Source organism: Centroberyx gerrardi, chromosome 20, assembly GCF_048128805.1.
Source record: "Centroberyx gerrardi isolate f3 chromosome 20, fCenGer3.hap1.cur.20231027, whole genome shotgun sequence".
Taxonomy (NCBI): domain Eukaryota; kingdom Metazoa; phylum Chordata; class Actinopteri; order Beryciformes; family Berycidae; genus Centroberyx; species Centroberyx gerrardi.
The window spans coordinates 2726729-2747829 of record NC_136016.1 but is presented as its reverse complement, the minus strand read 5'-3'; the positions used below and the strand labels follow the sequence as shown (position 1 = coordinate 2747829).

Below are 21101 nucleotides of genomic sequence, written 5' to 3'. Positions count from 1 at the left end.
TCTCTCTCTCCCTCCGCTAGATCCTGCTGCAGTGTTCTAGTTTTCCCAGCCTCGTTTCAGCCGTGAACGAAACCAAGCGACTCCGGCGCACTGGCTCAAAATAGCGCACTGTAATGCAGCGGGAGAGAGAGGTCACCACGAACAAAGCTCCTATCTTATTACACGTTGAATGACCGCACCTTTTCTAGAACTTTAAAGGCATCTGCCAGATCTGCATTGTTTTGTTTTGACTCCATCTCTGGTGTTTCTGCACTGCACTTCCCAGAGATCACCTGTCAATCAAACACCATGGGCGGGACTATGACATTGTTGTCCTCTGACTTTCTGTTGATGAAGTTGGAGTTTCTGTAGGTCTGTTTTTAGCTTGACCACCATGCAGTTTTGGTAGAAGTTTCTCCTGTAGAGGATGCATGGAATCCTTCAACTTAAGTTACAACATGAAAAATCACCAAAATAGCAACTACGAGGTTTTCACATGACAATAGTGATGTGAAATTCACTTTCAAAACAGCCCCATAATGCCTTGCTCCTCCATGCTGGTATCATTCAGCCTTGATAACTATGTTTAGCTTCTCAGAGGCAGAAACCAAACATATGTGCGTGTATGTGTGTGTGTGTTCTGACTACTATTTCTACTACGGCATCTATTCTGGCCAACCGCGGGCCTGCATTTAGACAGGGTTACCGAGGCAACATTGTCGCCATGGCCACCGATCGGGCTGGAGAGAATGGGGAGTATGAACCTAGGATCACGTGCATGTAAACAAGGCTTTACTATAAATACACACTGTGGCTAAAACAGGCCATTAGGATACATAGACAGAGAACCGAATGTGAACAATGTATCAGTACTGTATTTGGGTTAGCCTGTCATGACGTTAGCTGTGTTGACTGTTACATATTTGGCCATTTCCACGGTCAGTAGACTGGAAAATTAGGGCTGAACGAAGAAGGCTAAACTGATAATCCTGACTATTTTGCTACATAATGTAATTATTTGAGGAACAAAATTATTATACTGCAGTTTAATCATCTTAAATCAACATCCTTACTATTTTCAACAACAGCAGGCCATTCTAAATGAAATGGAATGTTTCAGTAGTTCCATAAGCTGATATTCTATGATTATTAATTGTGGAAACTAAAGGTTATACATGATTCACTGTGCAGCCCTATGTAAAGATGTAAGAATGGATAACTTTGGAAAGTTAGGTATAAAGAAAGAGACCATGCGTGAGTCCATGTGTATTCTGTAGTCTTGCATGTCCAGACAGCTCTCTACACTTGGTTACACTTTGTTTTAGCTCAATTTTACAGTCCAGTGAGAGTAAATATGTAGAATTTAACACAGCATTTGTGGGTTAAATGGGTCCTTGGTGCGCCTGCAAGACATCATATGCTAATCTGCATAATAGAGGCATCAGCTGTACCAATTTCAGGTTGTCTGCAAGCTTCTTCAAGCTAAATCCAAGACTTTTCAAGACTGTTTTAATGACAGAATGGAATATAAGACCAGTTTTGCCACAGACGTGAACATGAAAATGAAAAGAACTCTTCTATCAGAGGACATATCTGCATGACTGGGCTGATCTCTCACATGAAAAACCGCAGCTCCAAGAAACCGCGTTAAAGATCTCAATTTGAAATATCCTAAATCATTTTCAAGACCTGCAGACACCCTAAAATGGTTGCGGAATACTTTGGGAGTCGACACATTAACATTTTCCCCCTGTGGTCTGAAAAAGCAGCTGAAAAATTGTTGCTAGTTTCACATAAACAAGTTGCCAGTGGGGCAGAAAAGTCAGTAAACATAAACAGTTGCTGATTTTAGCTAATCAGCAGTGTGGGAAGTCCTGCCTACACAACAGATGTCTGCTGCAGCTTCTTCTGCTTAGCCAATTACCTAGCTGTGTTATTCACACGTGCCCTCTGCTGCTCGGGCGGACACGAAAGGTCCGAAAGGTCAAATGATTCAAAAGCGGCATTTTGTTTTTCACTTCCTCATTTTTTTCACTTTGAAGGAAAAAGCTTCGGTGGCTGCCAAAAAATGTCCCAATGCAGGAAAACACCCTTAAGACGGCATCAGGAGAGGAGAACCAAAACACAATACACATGCAATGTTGGGGCTTGGTCCTCTGACTAGAGATTACCTCTGTGTGTCTACAGTGAAGGTTTAAAGTGGATGTGATTCTAGGTTAGTATTCTTTCATCAGTGGAATACCGTTAGTAGTAGTTTACATTCACTATTATGTCAGTAGTCAATGAAATGTGACATTAATCTCTTCAACATTTGTCCAGCTATGGCCTGGGACTCTGTCTAAGACCTGGAGATGGGCCATTCATTCAAGCTGTACTACAAGAACAACAGCAGCAGGTGGAAGCAGACAGGGACTCGCTGAAAACACACCGCAACGTGACATGAAGACGTCACGTATACCGTGGCAACAGCAATAAATACTACATACACACGGCTCACAAACACACACGCAGATGGCTCGTAAAACGCTTCGAACACCACTCCATTTAGCAACACTGCTCGTTACCATGGAGATGCTGAGGGAAGGCGAGAGAGAGCAAACTATGTGAGAGTGTGTGTGTGTGTCTTCTCTTTGTTGCCATCATGATCCTCATAATGCTGACGGTCACGATGTTGTTCAGTTGCTGGAACGGTACAGCTTTGAGTGGTATATGTGTGTATGTACAGTATGTTTTGAGTGTGTGTGTGTGCGTGCGTGTTAGCTGCTACAGTGGTATAAGAAGAAGAGTACAGTAGAGTGACTGAACACTGGCTAGTGGTGGTGTTGATTTAAAGCTGTGTGTGAGTGTGTGTGTGTGTGTGTGTGTGTGTAACCGTATATCTGAGGTTAATTTTAGGACTGTTTGTTGTTGGTAGCTAGAAACAGTAAGGCAATACCTCCATACCTAGCAACACTGTGGAATGACACCACAGGTGTGTGTGTAAGTACAAGGCATGTTGTTGCTAGAGTAATGTGACACTGGAATGAATGTGGAAGCATGTGACGGGGTGGTGGGGGGGTGGGGGAGAGACAGAGAGACGAGAGAAAGAGAGAGAGAGAGAGAGAGAGAGAACGACAGAGAAAGCAAAACAACAGAGACATAGAGAGAGAGAGAGAGAGTGAGAGAGAGAGAGAGCTTTGTATTTGTGACGCTCCAGGGCATGAAGCCATAAACTTGCACTGAGGCAGGACTGTCAGCTGCACATCACTAAAGGAGTGTGTGTGTGTGTGTGTGTGTGTGTGTGTGTGTGTAGCAGCTGCTGCCTCCCTCCTCTCCCATTCCTCCCACTCTGTCCTCAGTCAGCTTGGTCTGAACGCTTACAAGGGTTGGAAACAGAACTAAGGGTGCTCCGATCGATCGGCCACCGATCGTTATCGGCTGATATTCGTTCTAAATAGTTTGATCGGTGGTCTCTATAAAGGCCGATCAGATGACGCAAAACACGCAAGACAATTTCTCTACGCGCCGCTAAAATGGCTTCACCGGTCTGGCAGTTCTACCAGGTGTCTGAAAAAGACAATAAGTTTGCAAAAATGACGAGTTGGGAAGAGATCCAAACAGAAGTAGTCTCTTGATAAATGAAGTTTTACGGTATAGGACATTATGTTGACATGTTTATGTTGAAATAAATATACCTATACAAGTAGTTATGTCTCTCGTTGTATTGGTTTGCCCTCTTAAGGCCCTGACACACCAGGCCGACGGTCGGCCGTCGGCCAATGTCGGGCCGTCGGTAAGCGTCGGTGTCCCTAGTTTTTGCGGTGTGTCCCGCACCGTCGGCACTAGTCGGACCCTGTCGGCGTCTTTTCGGCCAATTGAGTATGTTGAATCGGCATCGAGCCCGTCGGTGAGAGAGATCACTCTGACTGGTAGTTCGTGTTTTGCCTCTGGATGATTGGACTGATAAATTCCTTCAACATGTGGAACTGAACAGGAAAGAGCCGAGCGAAATTTTTAAAATCGGAGGTTTCATTTATCTCCAGCTCTCGACACAGGTTCGGGAAAGCCCCTTGAGCCTGTCGCTGGAGTAACGTTATTCATGATTTCACCCATTTAGTGCGGTTTCTCCTTATTTTTCGCCTCTTCTTCCACAACCAAAAGACCAAGGGCTGACAACGCCAGTGTCATTTGCACCTTCTTATCAGACATATGGTATGGAGAGTTATTTCCCTTCACGCAGGCGCAGAACGTACGTGCTAATTGGCCGTCGGGTGTAGTCTTTGCGGTGTGTTCAAGTGCAACTTTTTGGACCAGACGCAGGCGACGTGAGACAACGCAACAGTCGGCCTTCGTCGCCGCTGGTTCTTTGATGTCAGTTTGGTGTCAGGGCCTTTATGGACATAAGGCGCAAAAATAGATATACGAATGGTTCGAACCTATGTGTTTTTTTAGAAGGAATAATCAAACGTCATTTTTGGCCAATTTTGACAGCCCTAGTCTCTTTGTGCGGCCTCTCTCTCGCGCTCTCTCTCTCTCTCTCTGTGTGTGTGTGTGTGTCGCGCTCTCTCTCGCTCTCTGTCTCCCTCCCTCCCTCTCTCTCTCTCTCCCTCTCTCTCTCTCTCTCTCTCTCTGTGTGTGTGTGTATGTCGCGCTCTCTCTCGCTCTCTGTCTCGCTCACTCTCTCTCTCTCTCTCTCTCGCTCTGTCTCGCTCGCTCACTCTCTCTCTCCCTGGACCCGTCTGTTCGCCTCCCATTGCACACACGGGTGTGAGGGATATTTTTTTTTCCATGCCAAGAAGACGACCGGCTGAATTCCCAAAAAGAAGAACTAAGGGTTATTAACGTTATTCGGAATACAGCTGGGTTTCCGAGATTAGCAGATTAGCTGTATATAGGCTACTGTAGGTGCTAGTCAGTATCCACTGAGTGGACTGAAAATGTTAATATTTACTTTTTAACTCTGACTCTGAATGTTTGCTCCCTCAATCCAGATTAATATTGAAAAATATTTTGTTTTGTTGCAGTTTTTATAGTCTCTAAAGTTGGAGTAAATTGATAAAGGCCCTGTGTTTTCCGTCTATTGGAATTGATTTTTGTTGCCTCAGTAGGCCTATATATAATTTATTGTTCTAACTTGGTGTGTTGTGCATATTTAGCTTTTATTCTAATTTTTATTTTATAAAATTTTATTTATTTTATTCCACAGGAAAGCTATATTTGTTAAGATCTAAGCTGCTCCCAATAACCAAGCGTAGGCTGCTATAGTTTAAGTTTTGTCTCTAAGAGAGAGAGTGGAATATGTTGCACATGTTGCCTAAACAGTTGTCAATTCATGATACTTTCTCATCTCTTAATTTTAATACTTAATATACAATGTTGTTAAGAATAGTTAAATAAATAAATAATGCTACACGATGAATAGAAGGCTTCAAATAGACCCCGTGATCGGTGATCGGTATCGGCCGATACTGCTTCCAGCAATCAGTGATCGGCCCCAAAAATACTGATCGGAGCACCCTTAAACAGAACCCAAACACCCGCCTCAAGTCCAAGTACTGCTACTTTGCAAATAGTACACACATTTCACTACCTGTGTTTATGGATATATAACATCTAACATCTGTTTATACTTCATTATGATTGATGCCAATGTAAAACCATAAGTTCAATGCTTTAATATCTCAACAATTGCAATGGCAATTGGCAAAACAAAACTAGGCCTATGCCTAAACCACACCCACTTCCAGGTTAAGCCCCGCCCACTTCCACATTGATCCAAATGAATCTATGACACTGTGTGTCCTTGCTCTGTTCTGTGGTTTTGCCTGTGATTCCCCTGAATCCTTCCTTGTTGCTTTATGTAAAACGCATCACTTCCTGTGTACAGAAAAGGTAATCATTTATAACCACCATCATAACATAAATGCAAAATAATACCATAAATAATGCCAATTTCACCTCCATGACTACTAGTGAGTAAAAACAACTCATAAGGATAAGAAGCATGTAATAACTAAATAAATTATGAATAAAAAAATATGCACTGCATTACATTATTAGTAAATATTGTTATTACATCCACAGTTAAAGATATGTTCCACCTTTATGAAGTAATAAACACCAGTTAATGTAATAATGTGATGCAATTTATTACATTAACAAATTTGATTACATTTTAGATCCATTTAGATGGATTTTTGAGTCATTATTACACAGTTCTATTATTAGTTAATATGCTTGAACTCCAGCCAATAAAATAAAGTCACAGAAGAAAATACATGTACTTTGTGAAGCTTTGGAAAGTGACTTATTCTTCTAAATGGCTTGACTGATTGGAAACTGGTGCTGGTGGAATTTATAGGGTGGTACCAGACACAGATTGGAAAACACACTGCTCTGTTCCCGCATTCTGTGTGTGTGTGTGTGTGGAGTAGTTTAGTCGAACTCTTGAGTCAGCACCAACAGCTTATATTCTCCACCTCCTGTCCTTCAGTCTCAGGCCACAGCCCCCCCCCCCCATGCACACACACACCCCACCACACACCATAACTCTCCAGCAGGGGACACACACTCACACACACACACACACACACACACACACACACACACACAGTTGAGCAGCCGGCTGGGCTGGCCCACTAAACAGTGACTTCATTGTACAGTTTATGCCAAACAGATTGTAGCCCCCCCCCCCCCCCCTCCCTCCCTCCCTCCCTCCCTCCCTCCCTCCCTCCCTCCCGTCCCTCTCTCTTCCTCCTTCTCCTTCTCCTCCCTCCTGTCTTCCTGTCCAACTGGAAAAACAGAGAGAGGAGTGGCCAGGATTTCACTGCTCTGGGTGTGTGTGTGTGAGAGAGAGAGAGAGTGTGTGAGAGAGAGTGTGTGTGAGAGAGTGTTTTTACTTCCTTGTAGGGTTCAAATGTCCCCAAAAGAATAGGCAGCCCTGTGTGGGCATCGATGATTTAAGAATGGAAGAATCTCTGTGTGTGTGTGTATGTGTATGTGAGCAAGAGAGAGAGAGAGTACTTCATTACAGCCAGCGGCACCAGGAAGTGAGTGAGGCACCCACTTTCCTTCACTTCAGATGACTGCTGGGCAAGGCTAGTGTGTGTGTGTGAATGTGAAGAAGTGTGTGTGTGTATGTGAATTCTTTTGCGGTCTAGCAGCAGCTCCACCAGTAGTAATTAGGTAGTGTGTTTATGTCTGCTTGAGAATGAGCAATAATAATAATTGGCTGACTTGTGTTGACTGGTTTTCCAGCGTTACCTCCCTAGAATTCAGATTCATTCCTAATAATAAATCATGTTTGGGGGATTTGTTGTTCACACTGTTCCTCCTCATAGTGTTTCATGCTGATGAATATGTTCCATGATGTACAGTCACACCAGCAGCCATGACCATGCTAGTATGCTAGTTCTCCATCAGATAGATAGAACAGATTTTCTTATTCCCATCAACATTCCTCAATGAAAAAGGAAACTAATCTATGACATTTCCATATAAATAAATGACTGTTTTAACATAGTTATGATTCATCCTATCCAGTTCATGAAAACGTTTCCATTTGTAAAGTAAAGAGAAGAAGAACTGGGTAGTTAGCATGAGCAGTGATAGCCACCATGGCTGAACAGACAAAGAAAAGAGAAACTCAAACTGCATCAATAGAAAATCCAAGGAAAAAGACATCACAGTACTGGACACACTGTTTGATTGACAGGTGATCTCTGGGAAGAGCAGTGCAGAAACACCACAGCAATGAGCGCTGAGCAACAAAGAAGGAGACAAAAACATATAACTACTTAACCATAAAACTATCAGTGTGTTGACATGTGGGTGTGTGTTCAATCCAGTCCAGGTCAAGCCGGACGCCATAGGGAGACGAGTACGGCTGTCACTATCACAGATATGAGCTGTGTGTGTGTGTGTGTGTGTGTGTGTGTGTGTTAGCCTTCTTTGGTAAATAGGCCAGGACACTAGGGATCGTTTAGGCGATAGGCTGCATCAGACCTGGGTATAAAATAGTACTGGAATATATTTTCAACACAGGCACACCCTGGCTTCATACTTGCTGTGGAGGAGGATAAGTGCAATACATAATGAGGGCTTCACGAATCACTTCAAGGACTTAAGTTTGCAAACAGGGGTGTTGTACAAAGTGGCATCAAGTTTGCATAAAAATGTAAGAAATATAGTTTTTACATTTTAAACACTGAGCTGCCACTCTTATCCCAGGATATAAGACTTTTTAAGGCCTTTTTAATGCTACCTGGAATTGATTTTAAGACCAATTTAAAAACCAAACTAAAGACACAAAGCCGGCAAAACCAGTCTATTTCTGATTGAACATAGCTAATGAAACTATAAATGGGCAGAACAAGAAACAGGACACCAGGAAATTAACTGTTAAGGGACATGAAGTCCATCTGTGTTTAGCCCATTGTACTACTAACCCTGTTCTGGATTAATCTAAGAGTGAGCATGCAGAGCTAAGAAACCTGGCATTACATGGTGAAAAAACAAGACCTCTAATAACTGCATTTAAGACACAGTAAATAAATTAAATTGAATTAAATTGATTGCTTCCATTTTAGCAGCATTTGTTCCCAACAGTGAAAGCATGCTGCCCTAAAACCTGAATAACAGCATGGTCAGCTTGAGACTGGAAGCTGCTTTGGATGCTCTCATTTCTTTCCACAGATCGCACTCCTTCACTTCATTCTTTCGCTCCTTAATTTTTCACATTTAGAAACCAATGCACTCCTTGTAAAATATGTCCCCAAAGCCTTGCCAAGCCACATGACAACATACTAACATAGCAAAGAATGGAGTACGACTCAAAGTGCTTTGCAGACATTATTAAAAACAGTTTAGGGTTATGAAAAAGACGGATAAGATAACCAAAATCACAAAGGGACACGAGAACAGGAAATGCAATGTTTAAACAGTGTAAAATTCATAAATTAAAAAACATATAGTATAGCTATAAACACCTTATCTATCTCAGTGATAGGGACAGCAGTAGAGAAGCTTTATTTGTCTCTCTCATCTAGTGTGTCTCTAAACTAGGTGTCATTACCTCTTTGTGTGTGTGGGTGTGTGTGTGTAATTCTCTGCTATAGCCTGTGAGCAGAACAGAGTGTTCCAGCCAGCACAATACAAGAAGCCGCGTTCAGCTGCACAGCAGGGTACTGAGATATGCACCCGCGCGCACACACACACACATCACACACACTAGCAAATTAATACACATCCCTACAACTTAGTGTGTGTGATCTATGAGTCGGTAGTGAGTGCACTCATCTATGAAATGGCTCACAAGGCAGACTGCAGCAGCACACGCTTGCTGGATTTAGTGCCTTGCTCTACCCATTGAGCTCCGCGGGGAATAGAACCCCTCACCCTGCTCCACACAGGACACACACCACATGACCATGGCTGTCATATCTAACCCAGTGAGAACTAATTGTGAATGAATGATCCTTCATTAGCAGCTGAGATCCAGTTACAGTGTGTAAATCTTCAAGTTCCATTTTAACATAACACAGAACAGCAGCACATACAAAGGAGGGAATATGCATGATACAAGGCATGATGATTATTCTGTGTGTGTGTGTGTGTGTCAGTGCATTACCTGGTATGCTTGGTAGGCTGCGTGGTCAGACAGGAAGTCCAGCTGTCGGTCTAGCAGGAACTCCACCGCCGTTACTGAAGACAACAGGCTCTTCCCAACCACTGGCTTGAATGCCTGCACACAGAAACAAACAACATGAACAAAAACACAACAATAATTACACAATAACAGTGCAGCGACGGTGGAAAATGAGTACCGACCATGTTCACTGGTCAATTTGGCTGCGTCTCTACCGGCAATATTGGCAGACTAAGATAGAAGGAGATCCAGTTCACCTCTAAAAACCTATTTGGCTAGTAAGATAGAGAAGATGGCTTGTGAATTGAATAAATAAACGGAAACTGCATGCAAATACGTATCTGGAAAACTGACAAATTGACACCAGAGCGAGTGACAGATAGAAACTCGCCTACTGCGGGATGCATTATTTGTTTCAGTACAGCGTCTGTCATAATCATATGGTAATATGGACAAAAACAACACGTTAATGCCTACTGCTGTGGAATGAAACATCTTTATAGTAAACAGGTTGCAGTTGCGGTGGCTATCAATTAAATTTCCTTCTGCGTTCCCCGAGGCTTTACATCCATTATCACTCCCAACACTGGCTTTCACATTATTATGGAGGGAAAAAAGAGACAATATGTTGAGTGAATGCTTTTTTTTTTCGGTAATGAATTCTCTTGGTTGGCAGCATATTGTCATTCTATTGTATTGTCATTTTATTAGCATATGCTTCTAAAAACAAATTCATGCTACCTAGAGAATTGGAAAAAGAAGAACATAAGATTTAAAGCAGGATGAGCATGTCGGATTATTTTTTCGAACCGTGCCACTACAGATCTTTCCAGGGCTCTTGAATATTTCAAAATAAGAGCACCTTCTTCCCGTAGAGGCCTGAGTTACCGTGTGAAAAATTGGCTAATAATCTTAAATAGAAAGGAGACATCATCTGCAGAATCGTCTCAGAGTTGTCTCTATCCCAAAATTTTGACTTTGGTACCAGTTACCAGCCTAGGCATCAGTTTGGATCCAAGGGAATGACCTAAAAATAATACTTAAAATTGTTTAACACGCAATAAATACATACTAATTGCAGATACTAATTATAATACACTGATAGTTTTGAAGATGGGAAATATTATCTACAGACTGTTATTTGCAAAACAGCACAATTAAAAGAGAACAAGACGATCTACAGCCATCTGGAGCATTACTTTCTGCTAAAATGAATGTGTGGAAATTAATATGTACACGAATTGTAAAATGACTTACATTTGTGAGTGAGAATTTATGCAAGTTGACAATATTAAGTATGATGTGGATTGCTAGAAAATAATGTAACGGCAAAAAAAAAAAAGATTTCTAGAAAAAACACATTTAGACCATCATGGGACACTAAAACTCTCCACTGATGGCTCTCCATTCATAGATAACACTAATGGTAATACTATTAATAATGAACATATCCATACATACTGGCATCTGATCAAAATGTCTGATTAGAATCTATTCAACTTAAGGGCTTTCCAAAGACTACAAGTGTAATATTGATCAATAATACAACAAATACGTAATACAATACAATTTTACAATCAGTCAATTTCAAGTCAAATCAAAATTATCAATGAGCAACCCAAGATCAGGAGATGGAGGGAGGAATGGAGTGATGGAGCAGGAAAACAGGGTAGAAGTGACAGACAGCCAAACAGACATGCTGACGGATGGATGGAAGAGGTGAGGGAGGAATGAAGGAAAAGAAACGGACAGAGGACTGGAAGAATTAGAGGAAGAAAAAAGTAGAAAGTGGAGAGAAGTCAAGGGAGAGAGGGAGGCAGAAGAAAGAAAGAGAGATGGAAGGAGAGCAAGGGATAGAAACAGAGAGGGAGTGATGAATAAATTAATGAGTATAGGAAGTCTGACAGTTCAAAGGCAGTACGCTCTGCTTTGATGTTGCCTCCTTTTACACACACGCACACACACACACACACACGATGATGTCTGTCAGCCTGCGGGCCTGAGCTCAGCTGTTACTGCAGATATAAGGGAGGGAGAGATAGAAACAGAAAGCGTGAGAGATGGAGGACAAGAGAGGAGCGGCACTAGCTTCCATATTTCCTGTGCATTTCTGTGTATACTTGTATTGATGTTGATGCGCTGCAGCCAAACCCCTGCAGGCTTTTTTGTCTCCAACTACTTCCACCATTGTGTCTGGGTTGGCTGGACGTTCGTTCCCCTCTTTCCCCAGAGGGACGGAGCTACTGCATCGTTTAAAACTAGGCTTGGGCTGATATTCCGTATTATCGAATATATCGCGATATTTCATCTTCGCGATATTTCCAGCGATATTGAATATTGCGGGATAGGCTGTTAATAGTAGTTATTATTATTATTGGCTAGAAATTTGATGTAATTTGGAAGAAATCAAATAAAATACCACCCCCACCAAAAAAACAAAACAAATAAAAAGACAACAAAACAAAACAAAAAAACCTGCAATAATACTGTATATCGCGATACTTTGGCAGGACAGTATCACGATACTCCTGCTTTTCTAGTTTGTATGGAGCACATGTATTGTCATGCCACTGTAAATACAGATATGACATATTCAAAGGATTATCCAGGGGCAAGTAACAATTGTTGGAGACATCATACGCACAATCAATTAACTTCCTAAAAAAACTCACAAACTGTAGCTAAAAGTCAAGGCACCACATGTGAATAGGAAAAAAAAAATCGTTTCAGAATGAAATTTTATATGGTGAATGTGGACACAAATACAAACACTTTTAGTATTGTTACTTTGTTGATTTTGTTAACATATTCAAATTAATATTTCATTTTTCCCCCCTCAGTGGATAAAGTCAGGGACCATTTGCCTGTTTCATTCTAATGAATAACTAAACAGTTGGTAATTTACAAAGGCGTTTGTAAAAAAAAAAAGTTGTTTTTCTTGATGAATTATATATCACAGTGTGTGTGTGTGCTGTGATTCATAGTCATGTAACAAGGTTGGTCTGATAGAGACATGAGAGGTGAGAAGCATGACCGCGGTGACCCACACACACACACACACACACACACACACACACAGCAAGACAGGATGTAGTCGGCACTTTATGTGTGTAAGCAAAACATGATAGCGTCTGTCTATAGCTCTATTTCTGTCTGTCTATGTCTATCACATTACGCACTTCAAGTGTCGTCCTTTCTCTCCGCAGTGCTGGCCTAGCATGAATTCAGCAACCGGGGCCACACGCTACATGTTTAGAATTAATTTGTCAATATCAGCCTTCAAAAACCCATATCAGCCCAATCCTATCCAAACACATCCTATAGCGGTTGATAAAATAATAATCAAATGCTTCGTTCCAATATCACAGTAATAGCGTTGAAATAAAATGTCCCACTGCAGAGCATCATTGGAAAAAACACACTGGATTTTGGGTGGAACAACCAGGCAGACCAGAAAATGAAAAAAAAATTAATAATCCGCCATTTGAAAAAAGGCAAATGATCAATAGCACTAATTTGAAACCAATTAAGGGACTTTTTGAAGGATAACAGGTTTAAAATTTTATAATTATAACACTTTTACAGACTATTAAACAAGATGTGACTATACTATACTATACTATACTGTCTCTACTGCAGGTAACAGTGACTTTCTGCTGATCTGGAGCCAGCCATCAGAGGAAGTGAGGAGCTAATGCAGTTAGTAGTGTGTACTCACTTTTAGACTGTAATGTCCTTATGAGACATATTTTGTCCCCATCGTGCAGCCCGGCAATGCTTACAACTGTATTGTTAAGGCAGGACAGACACAGGATGAATACATGAAGGAGGCCTGTTACCATGACTACCACTGTACATCCCAACATGGATGGCAGAAATGAGGGGATTGGGGCCGGCAGCCTGCTGAAGGTATGTGGGACACAGGCGTGATGAAACTTGGGAGAATTGGAAGGCTCGCACGCGGTCTACACACGGACGTTTCTAGGACGTATAAATATAGAAACACCCTCACAATCTCACACACACACACCCCTAGCAAATCTGCCTCTGCAACATTTCTTCAAATCCCACAATGGACTTCCCACACACACACCCAGTGATCTACACGGAGCCAAACTAAGAGTTATTCCAACCTCTGGTATGACTGTAAAGAGCAGGGCCAAGATTCTTCTTTAACTATGTATCTGGATGCTCTATCCTGATAGTCTATGGAGTATCAGGATGGATTAGGATTATGGAGCAGCGTCAGGTTTTAGATCTTGTTTAAATCACAGCCTTGATTCTTAGTTGTCTGGTTTGAATAGAGTTCTGGTTCTGTTTAGTTATCACTGTGCTTTAAAACATGTTAAACGCGCACCGTCTGTAGATCCCTCCAATTCCTTCATATCTATAGCCTAACCTTTCTCCCAAACTAAAACGAGTTGATGACATTTCCTTCATGCCCTTTCTAAAATGACACACACACAAATGCATGCACACACACACACGTGTCCTACTCGACCACAATTGGGTCACATCTGCTACAGTGCGCCGGGAAAAAGCATTCTGTCACTATGCGTTTCCAGAAAGACAGCAGGAGAGTGGGTGAACACACACACACACACACACACACACACACATAAAAACACATGCGCATGCCTCAAAAAGGACAGACACACTGCAACACACACACATAAACGCTAATGTATCTACTAGGGCTGGGTATCGCCACTGATTTCCCGAATTGATTCGATTCCGATTCACAAGGTCCCGATTCGATTCGATTTCCAATTCGATTCGATTCGATTCAATATCGATTCGGTTAGGGATATTTCAGTTACAATATCAATTTTGCTTGGATATGAAAGAGATTCTTAGAGAACTAATGCTGTAAATTGTACAAGGAACCCTCTAACCTGGTGCATTATTAAAAATATTAATGTTTACATTAACAATTGACCCCAAAGCAGTTACATTAATGTACTTTTTATTTAACATGACCAACACACTACAGTAGTCAACACAATATAGTGCAAGCAGGGGGTTCCCCAAATTTTTGAGTAGCCAGCCAGATGGGAAAAGTAGCCGGCTAAGGGATGTTTGCGATGGCAAGATACATTTTTCCGGTGATGCATTTTTACCGAATTAATAAACAAACCTTAAACATGTTTATGAAAGCATGACTTAAAATAACATAAATAAACATTTTTATTACAGGATCAATGCTCAATTGAAAAATAAACTGATAATGTTTGACAATGTTTAATTGTGAATGTTTAATGTACTTTCTTCAGTCAGTGCAGAAGAAATAAGTAGTCTAAAACTAAAATATTATTACAAATAGTAATAAATATAATACCAAAGTGCATATTGTAGTCTTCTCAGAGCAAGACTAGATCTCTCTCCTGAGTACTACTGCACTCACAGAACTGAGATCCAATAATGATGGAAACATAAATCAGTTTAAATAATGATTTTACATGGTCATGGTAATGAAGCCCCTAAAATGATCTCCTCAGCTAAGGCCTTGTATTTAGCGTTATACAGCAGTTTCAGCTGTAACACTTCAGTTGAGTCCATCGTTACCATGGCAACCGTTCGCTGCGCGTTGCGCAGAGGCTCGGCAGAGATCACTATTATTTTGAAACATCTAAAGAAACGCACAACTCCCCTTGCAATTTCACACACAGTTCAGTTATTAAGGAGACTGACAACCGCATTCTATAACCAAACTCACTACCTGAAAAATTCAGGTACTGATACTGAATTTGAGAGCGGATTCGGTTAGTCCGAATAGTGTGAACCAGAACGGGACTGGACAGCTCGTTGTTACGTGACGTTAAGGCTCAACACTCGTTATGTAACATTATCATCCTTAATTTGAAAGAGACGGAGGTAAGTGTTGTGAGATATTCTCAATTTTTCTATCCAGTCTGTTTCCTCAACATTGCGGTTGTTCCAGTTCTGCGGCCTTCAGCCCAAATGTTGCTATTAAAAGTATGAAGTTCCTGCGATGGAAAAAGAGAATATGACGCCGCTGTCAGTGGCGGTTTATTAAGATCTTATGGATAAACTGACGCATCTGGTTACTGATGTTACTGGTGTCAAATAAACTGAAAATACAGGCGATGGTAGCCGCCATATTGGTCTGAAGTAAACTTTACTATGGTTACAGACATTATTTCCAGCCATCGTGAGATCGGAGGAGTGGAGGAGTGACTCCTGTTACCCGTACAGACAGTCTGAGTCTAGTTATTTTACTTCAGTCTGCTCCAGTATGTAGGCTACCAGACATGCGCAGTCACTCTCATTCAAAAATTCTGTTGTCACTACCAAATTCTGGTAGTGTGAACATTTAGTGACATTCAGTTATAAAAGCAGCCGGCCAGACAGATGTGAGTAGATGGCTAAATAGCCGGCAGCCGGCGCTAGCAAGTTGTGCAACTCTACAGACTCTACAGGCATATATTGGGCATATATTAAAAGATCGATCTCGGGATTTTATGAATCGATATCGGATCATTCAAATGAAGATCGATTTGAATCGGAAAATCGATTTTTTAAACCCAGCCCTAGTATCTACACACAAACAAATATACACAAAGGTCTACAGAGAGAGAAACAGACACAGACATAAGGACAGACGCAAACACCCACAAGACAAATACAAGCACATCTACAGACACACACATACACTCACACACACACACACTCCTCAGCAGTGAGAAACATTAGAACAAGACAAGAGACATGGGTAAATGTCATTCTGAGAAAGCAGATCAGCCTCCAACAACACTGCCGTTCCTGCCGTGCGTGTGTGTGTGTGTGTGTGTGTGTGTGTGTGTGTGTGTGTCTGGGCAGTAAATAATTGATAAGGAGGAGTGCAGTGGAATGTAAAGGAGATGAAGGGGGGATGATGGAGCTCATGCATCACTAAGTGACCTAGAGAGGCTACCACACACACACACACACACACACACACACTCAGACACATATACCATGGCTTTGTCATCCAGGAGGCCATTATCTGATGAAGGTCATCATGGAAGACACACAACACTCGTTACACTCTCTATGACAGACACACACACACACACAATACATGACAGCAGTGTAGCCTAGCAGTTAGAGAGAGTGTGAATGTGAGTATATTGTGTTAGCCCCTGTGATGGATGGGGCGTCTCAATGCATGCTGGGAAAGAGATGCTCCGGACTCTCAAGTACTGGACACACACGGGACAATCTGTCGTCCCATGACTGACACTGAGCAAATGATCACTTGTGTAATTGTTTTACATAGAGATAGGGATGATTATGTACTATTATGTAGTTCATGTTTTCACAGCACATCATGAATCATCTCAGTATGATCTGAATGGATAAACTGCTGGTTTTTGAACATTGAACATTGAATGAATTGAGAGAGAGAATACATGGAGTTCTGTTGTCTGCGACTAATTCACTATTCAGCACTATAGGTAGTGTGTGTGTGTTTCCTAATTAGAAGCAGGGCAGTGCGGCACTGATGAGCACTGTTTTCTAAGTGGGTCAGAGTAGAACAACGCCTCTCCCAGACACACACACACACACACACACACACACACACACACACACACACACACACACACACACATACACACACACGCACTGACAGGAGTTTAGGCAGGTTGTGCGCTAATCAGCTTATCAGTTCGATGGTAAATGGTCGGACTTGTCAAAACACAGCTGCTCCAAACACACACACACACACACACACACACACACAAAGTACAACTACACATCTTAAACCTAAACTATTGCCCTCTTACACACTGTAGCCGGACAAAATATGAACTGAAAGGTTTGCTCTCACGTTTTAACACTTTTCACCCATACATTCCAACTTCATATATATTCCTAACATGTTGAAATTGTAATATGCGTTATGTGTGATGCCCCTCATTTGCTCTATTGTTACATTCTAGATTTCTTTGCTGTATTCTATTACTATTTGCTGCTCCGACAACCATCTGATCATATGCCACATTGGCCGGTGTGAGCCACACTCGTCTTCTTGAGCTTCTGAATTTTGACTGTTGCTGGTAAGCTAGTCTACTCTGCAGGTAACCAACCATCGTTTGGAATCCTATTCTGTTCTAGTTGGCTGCTAAAGCAGTAAAAATAGTTAGGATAGAAAAAGGAGACCAAGAAATTAACTGTTGAGGGACATGAAGAAGAAGCAAACACTAAGAATTATGTGAAACTAGGAAATGACCAAGCTGTGGTGTCTATGAAGCGATTTGTCTAGACTTTGTGTAGTTGTGGGTGTTTGCTCAGCTGGTATAGGCAAGAAGCAGCTAAATTACAATGGCAGCAGCAATGTCTTCACACACAGCTACAGGCTAACTCACACACACACACCCACACACACAAATACATGGATGGATCAGCACATATACCCACATATACAGTGTTTCCAAAGCAAATGTACACATAAATATAGTCCATTCTAACTGGAACAGAACAGAACAGAATAGAATAGAATAGAATAGAATAGAAACAGAAAATAGAGAGGTAGAAATACGCTAGAATAGAAAAAAGAGAATAGAGACCAGAACAGAATAAAGTAGATCAAATAGAACAGGACAAACTGGAAAATATAGCAAACTGGAATATAATAGAATAGAAAACAACAGAACAATTACTGTATAACAGTTGGGATTGATGTTAAGCAGAGAGATAGTTTGTTACTTAAATCCATTCCCACTGAAAGCTGAATTACATTTCTGTCAGTCACACGGATCAAGTTTAACTCTAGTTTTCACAAACGAAAGAGCGACTGAAAGGCACAGAAAGGATAAAAAAAGACAAGAAAATTTAAATGAAGCGTTACCTCTCTCCGCCGTCTCCGAAGGACGACAGGAACGAACGCCCCCTCCCCGAAAAAAAAACAGTCCACAAAACTAGCTTTGATCAACAGACCGGAGGAGACACAGGACAGAAGAAAAGACAAGAGAGAAAGAAAGGACAACTGAGCGAGAAAAGAAGGAGGGAGAGAGAGAAAGAGAGAGACGGGAGAGCGAGCGTGGTTTCCTCTTGCGGTAAGGAAAGACAGATGGCCAAGAGAGAGAGAGAGAGAGATTGAGTGGAGAGAAAGCGGAGCAGAGGACGAGCTACACGGCCGACATTTTAACTGCTGTTGACGCACAGAGAGGGAGAGGCAGGGCTAGCCGACACACACACACACACTTCCCCTCTCTGTGACGCAGGCTCGCTCACCCTCTCTCTCTCTCTCCCTCTCTCTTACTCACCTCGCTCCCTTTCACTTTCTCCCTGCATTCACTGTAGTCGCTTCTCTCGCTTTCTCTCTCCTAGTCAATGCCTCTCTCTCTCACTCTCTCCTTCTCTCTCTCGCTATACATATATATATATATATATATATATATATATATATATATATATATACATATATACATATACAGTATATATATACATATATATTAAGGCAACAAAACAGTTAAGAAAAAGTATTACTTATTAACTGAACTTTAACTATTAAAGACACGGTGCTATTTCAATACTGTCTCTGTATAAAGAAAACCTGGAAGTGTTTCACTGCAGCCTGAATCTGAAGAGAAAGAGAATGCTGCATAGTATATAGAACAGATTTACACACACACACACACACACACACACACGCACACACACTAACTAACTAGTGACAGTTAAAAGCCAGATATTAGTCATGGAAGCAGGTGTAATTCATATTCGTATAATTCAAAAGTAATTTAACTGATTCAATCTTTAACAAAATGGTTATTTCCCACTGGCATAATTACTACTGTTGTAGACAATCTGCAAAATTATCCTCATTCCAACAGCAACACATGACATACACTAGAAAGATATTAGCTGTATTATGTTGTCAAAGGACTTTTTTACCAAATATTTATTATTAAATCAGAATTTAGGCCTATTTACCAAATAAATACATTTAAAAAACAGTTTCAGGACATGAAAAAATAATATTTAGTGAAAATGTGATTTTGAAAGCTAAGAAAAACAAGTAGTTGAATGTATGTTTGAATGTTTGGATTTAAATAGGGTTGGTTCACCCGCTGCGGCACCCTGAGCGCAACACCCCAAACTGTGACCTCTGACCTCATCAGCTGACTACACACTAACTCTGATTAATCTGCTCATCCCTCAGCAGATTCAGACACACATACTGTAGGAGTGCACACACACACACACATATAAAGACTGTGTGTGTGTAGTCGTGCACTAATACCCTGGGGTCCATCTGCCACACTAGTCTACTGCAGGATTAGAGTTACAGTCATTCACTCACAAACACACACACACACACACACACACCTGTCATTAAAACTTAAACAATACCGCTCACACACAATGATCACACAGGGTTCTCCACAGAATATTTTAGTGGTGCTCAGGCTCCGGATGTGGATAAAATAATGACTCAAATAATAACTCAAAATCTACCAGCCACTTTCACTATTTTAGCAGCCAATTAAATGTTTACATGATTCTGATGATGAGGTAACTCGGAAATGTTGTGCACTTTTTCACTTTAGCACATCACTGCTACATTGGTAGATTTTGTAGATGTCTCAGTTTGACAAATGTTATTATTCCGTTTGTGAGCATGAGCTCCACTTTCATCTGGTTTGCATTGTTTTTTTTTGCCTAAACGCCTGTTGTTTCTGCACATCTAGTACAACAGACATACATTCAGTTTGTGCCATTTTGATTTCCACCCTGACATACACACATCAAGTACACCAGTGATTTTCAGTCATTTTGGGGCTAAGGCACACCAAAGGTCAAACCCAAATCAAGGCGCACCTAGTCATAATTATGCAGAATATAACACAAATTATCAGTATATTGTATTCAGAGATATTACGCACGTACACGCACACACACACAGTGTAAAGGATAGAGAGGAAGCATGGCACAATGATATGCTGGAATGTCACAATCATTGATAAAAACACACACACACTACAAAAAGTGCAATTTCAATAACAGTACAAATATCACTGGTATGTGCAACTCAATAACGGCATCTTATGAAGAAAGTGATGCAATGTCATTAACAGTAACTGTGCATTTTATGAACAAACATTGCACAAAGCAAAACTATATTTACAAATTCAGTCTTTTTACAGGTGAAAAAGTACTAGCTAGTCAAAACAGACAGGCCACTAACTTGAAAACAAATCCAGCAACAATGAATGGAGAGCTTATATAATATCAGCTTTCCATATAGATTCTTTTATTTTCATAGCTTATGCCGGCTGTCACTGACTAGCTACTGTAACTCGTCCAATCATCAGTAGTTATTCCCCCTGCTCCCTTAATAAAATCGTACGGAGAACATGAATCAGGCCCACTAGGACTGAGCAAACAGCACAAAAAATTAAATAGCCTATATTAGGAAGCACTGCTTATACAAGTTAGACTATGAGTGAAATGCATTGGAGGTCTCAAAATTCCACAGCACAGCTGACCT

General features: G+C 41.1%; 2 protein-coding genes across 2 annotated transcripts in view; one reads left to right on the top strand and one right to left on the bottom strand.

The window, feature by feature from the left end:
• exoc6 (exocyst complex component 6) overlaps positions 1-21101 on the top strand; it is a 458194-nt gene that overhangs the window by 192116 nt on the left and 244977 nt on the right. The window lies entirely within an intron of this gene.
• Positions 1-21101, bottom strand: part of jmjd1cb (jumonji domain containing 1Cb) — a 130796-nt gene that overhangs the window by 38162 nt on the left and 71533 nt on the right. Inside the window, exon 3 of the mRNA XM_071904877.2 lies at positions 9587-9700. Coding sequence (XP_071760978.1) covers positions 9587-9700 — 114 coding nt within the window. The remainder of the gene's footprint in view (positions 1-9586; positions 9701-21101) is intronic.